The sequence below is a fragment of the Sinocyclocheilus rhinocerous genome, unplaced genomic scaffold, assembly GCF_001515625.1.
Source record: "Sinocyclocheilus rhinocerous isolate Xijiao unplaced genomic scaffold, SAMN03320098_v1.1 scaffold2559, whole genome shotgun sequence".
Classification (NCBI taxonomy): domain Eukaryota; kingdom Metazoa; phylum Chordata; class Actinopteri; order Cypriniformes; family Cyprinidae; genus Sinocyclocheilus; species Sinocyclocheilus rhinocerous.
This window is the reverse complement of record NW_015658761.1, coordinates 208,687-211,202: the sequence shown is the minus strand read 5'-3', so window position 1 is coordinate 211,202 and position 2,516 is coordinate 208,687. Positions and strand designations below refer to the sequence as shown.

Below are 2,516 nucleotides of genomic sequence, written 5' to 3'. Positions count from 1 at the left end.
AATTTGATGACATAAGGTGTCCGGGATTCTCTCTTACTGGTCTCTGGGCTTTAACTGTAATCCCCTTAAATAAGCATTTAGTTTTTCTTAGTCAATAGGTTGGTTTGGGCAATGATTTGCACTTCATATGTTAAAAGATAAGGATAACCAGCTTTGTATTGTTACAGTGTTGGTAGTAAATAAACAATGTGTAGTCTTTCTATATTCTCCTATCACTTGGTAAATGATAAGGTAAAGCTGGTGTTTACAATCAACATGTATTAAGAAGAAGACGCACACACCTCATTCTCATTTGCAAAGCATTTATTCTAAGAAAAATCCCACAACATAAGCAAGGTCCATAGAAATATTAATCGTATGAGAATCAAAATTTCACACAAAAGTCTCAGCCACTGATTTCATCCGCACACAAAGACTTTCAGATTAGCATAGTATTCTACCATTACTACTTCTGCCATATCTTTACAAGAGGAAAGACGGCAAATGTCATATACTATTAGATGCAATAACAATTAAGAAATAGAAAATAGATTAAAAGGCTGATAGAGAATTGAAGAGGCCAAATCCATAAGATCAGCTGTTTTTTTCTGCAAACACAAACATCAACAGTAATGAGCTATTATCAGTCGATCCTGATGAGTGAGTTCATGAGCAAAACCAAACCAAAACTAATCAACACATTAGAAAACTAGCACACATATGCAGTATCATTGCTCTGTACAGTCACACTTACACTTAGACACGCAGGAGTATGAGATGTACAGGTACTTGAATGTGCCGACACATGGATCCGAGAAGACACTGTTGGAGGCCAATATGGAGCAGCTGTTTTTCCCTTCACATCTACACAATGATAAAATATGAATTAATGAAACAAAAACTTCATTAAAAAGTGATTTTATTATAATTATTAAAGTCGTTTTATTACCCTGCTGGGAGAAAATGCTTAGACTACACAAATCTTAGCTGGTCCTATCTGGTTTATGTTGTTGTTTTTTCTGCAGGGCAAAGACTGAATTACATGTGAAAATTTGTACATAAACTGACCCACTAGTGACTACTGTCTGTGAATTTAAGGCGTAGCAGTCAGTTTTAGCAAGCTGAGAAGCAGGTCGTCCAGTAGAGCATGTGCTGCTGTCAGTTCGGCCGTAGTTAGCGCTGTGAATGCGTATGACAGTCCCATCATCTGAAAACATTTTACCATTCTGTCATAAACTTTATAATGCCTTATTAATTGAAACCTTAAAAAACATTTAAGTAAGAACAGAATACACACCACAGTTCAGGGCACTCGTCTCATGTTCACAGACCAAACTTGAACCTACAGTAAACAAAGAGATGTTGTAAAGCAATTAAAAAATGTAAATATAAAATAAATGTAAAATAGACTTAGCAAGTAATGGTGTGTGCAGTGTGTACCGTGATCATGACTTTTAAATATTAAGATGGGGACTGGTTTATTTATGTGCTTTGCCATGTGAAAAAGAAGTGCACTTAGTAATGAATGTGCACTTGTAGTGTATGTGTGTATTTAAAAAACTGTATTTGCAGATAATATAATATTAATGAAATAAAAGGCCACTTAACACTCTCATGACCCTTTCTTAACACAAGTAGACTACACTTTTCAAAAGTGCACTTTGTAATGTCAAATTAATAAATTGTTTTACTTTAAAGTGCATTTCACTTTAATCATATTTCAAAGATATCAGAAGCAATTATTCAGTTACATATACATTGATGTACTTAAGTGGGTCATAAAATACAAGACTCATAAATCCAGCTAATTGAATCTAATATAAATCTAAACTATAATACATTTTCATTTAATTGTAATTAGCATGCAATTAAATGTAAAAAATCCCATTAAGTTAATAGTATATTCTATTAAAGTATATAATATCCATAATAAATACTTTTTAAAAAATATGCTGAACTGTGGCATGCAGGGAAGAAATAATGTTTCATTTAAACTTTGATTAATATGCCGTACTAAATAAGGCTCTTGTTACAAAAGTCTCTTAAATCACAATATTCTAAACACATGACCTGGGAAAAAAATTGAATGAATTGAGTAGCAAACGGCAAAATAAATACTCACGAACTCCAGGTGGGAGGCAATAATAAGAGATGGCGAGGTACTTGTATATGCCAAAGCAGGGATCAGTAAAGACTGTATGTGTCGCAAACACCTCACAACTTTTCAGGCCATTGCAGCTTTATATGTCAAAAAAGTAAGGTTTACATTAGTCATTGCATCTTTATCCCAGCTAACAAAAATATGTTTTAAAAACATTTTCCTGACGTTACCATTAAGCAGTGGTGGACGAAGTACACAAATCAAGTACTTGAGTAAAAGTACAGATACATATAATAAAATATTACTCAAGTAAAAGTACTCCTTTTTTCAATTTTACTTGAGTGAAAGTACAAAAGTACTCGATATTTTATGTACTTAAGTAAAAAAGTACTGATAGATAGATTTATTTTGCAATTTTATATAGGCTACTTAATTT

General features: G+C 32.8%; 1 protein-coding gene across 2 annotated transcripts in view; it reads right to left on the bottom strand.

Moving 5' to 3' along the window:
• Nucleotides 1-296: 296 nt before the first annotated feature.
• Nucleotides 297-2,516, bottom strand: part of LOC107722994 (L-rhamnose-binding lectin CSL2-like) — a 4,844-nt gene continuing 2,624 nt past the window's right edge. The window contains exons 8-12 of one of the 2 annotated variants that reach the window (XM_016531494.1): nucleotides 2,102-2,217; nucleotides 1,277-1,321; nucleotides 1,048-1,186; nucleotides 734-843; nucleotides 297-587 (exon numbers count right to left, since the gene is read on the bottom strand). In XM_016531494.1, coding sequence (XP_016386980.1) covers nucleotides 586-587; nucleotides 734-843; nucleotides 1,048-1,186; nucleotides 1,277-1,321; nucleotides 2,102-2,217 — 412 coding nt within the window. In that variant the 3' untranslated portion in view covers nucleotides 297-585. Of the gene's footprint in view, nucleotides 588-649; nucleotides 844-1,047; nucleotides 1,187-1,276; nucleotides 1,322-2,101; nucleotides 2,218-2,516 lie in introns of those variants that run through there. The other variant, XM_016531493.1, reaches the window with a different exon arrangement.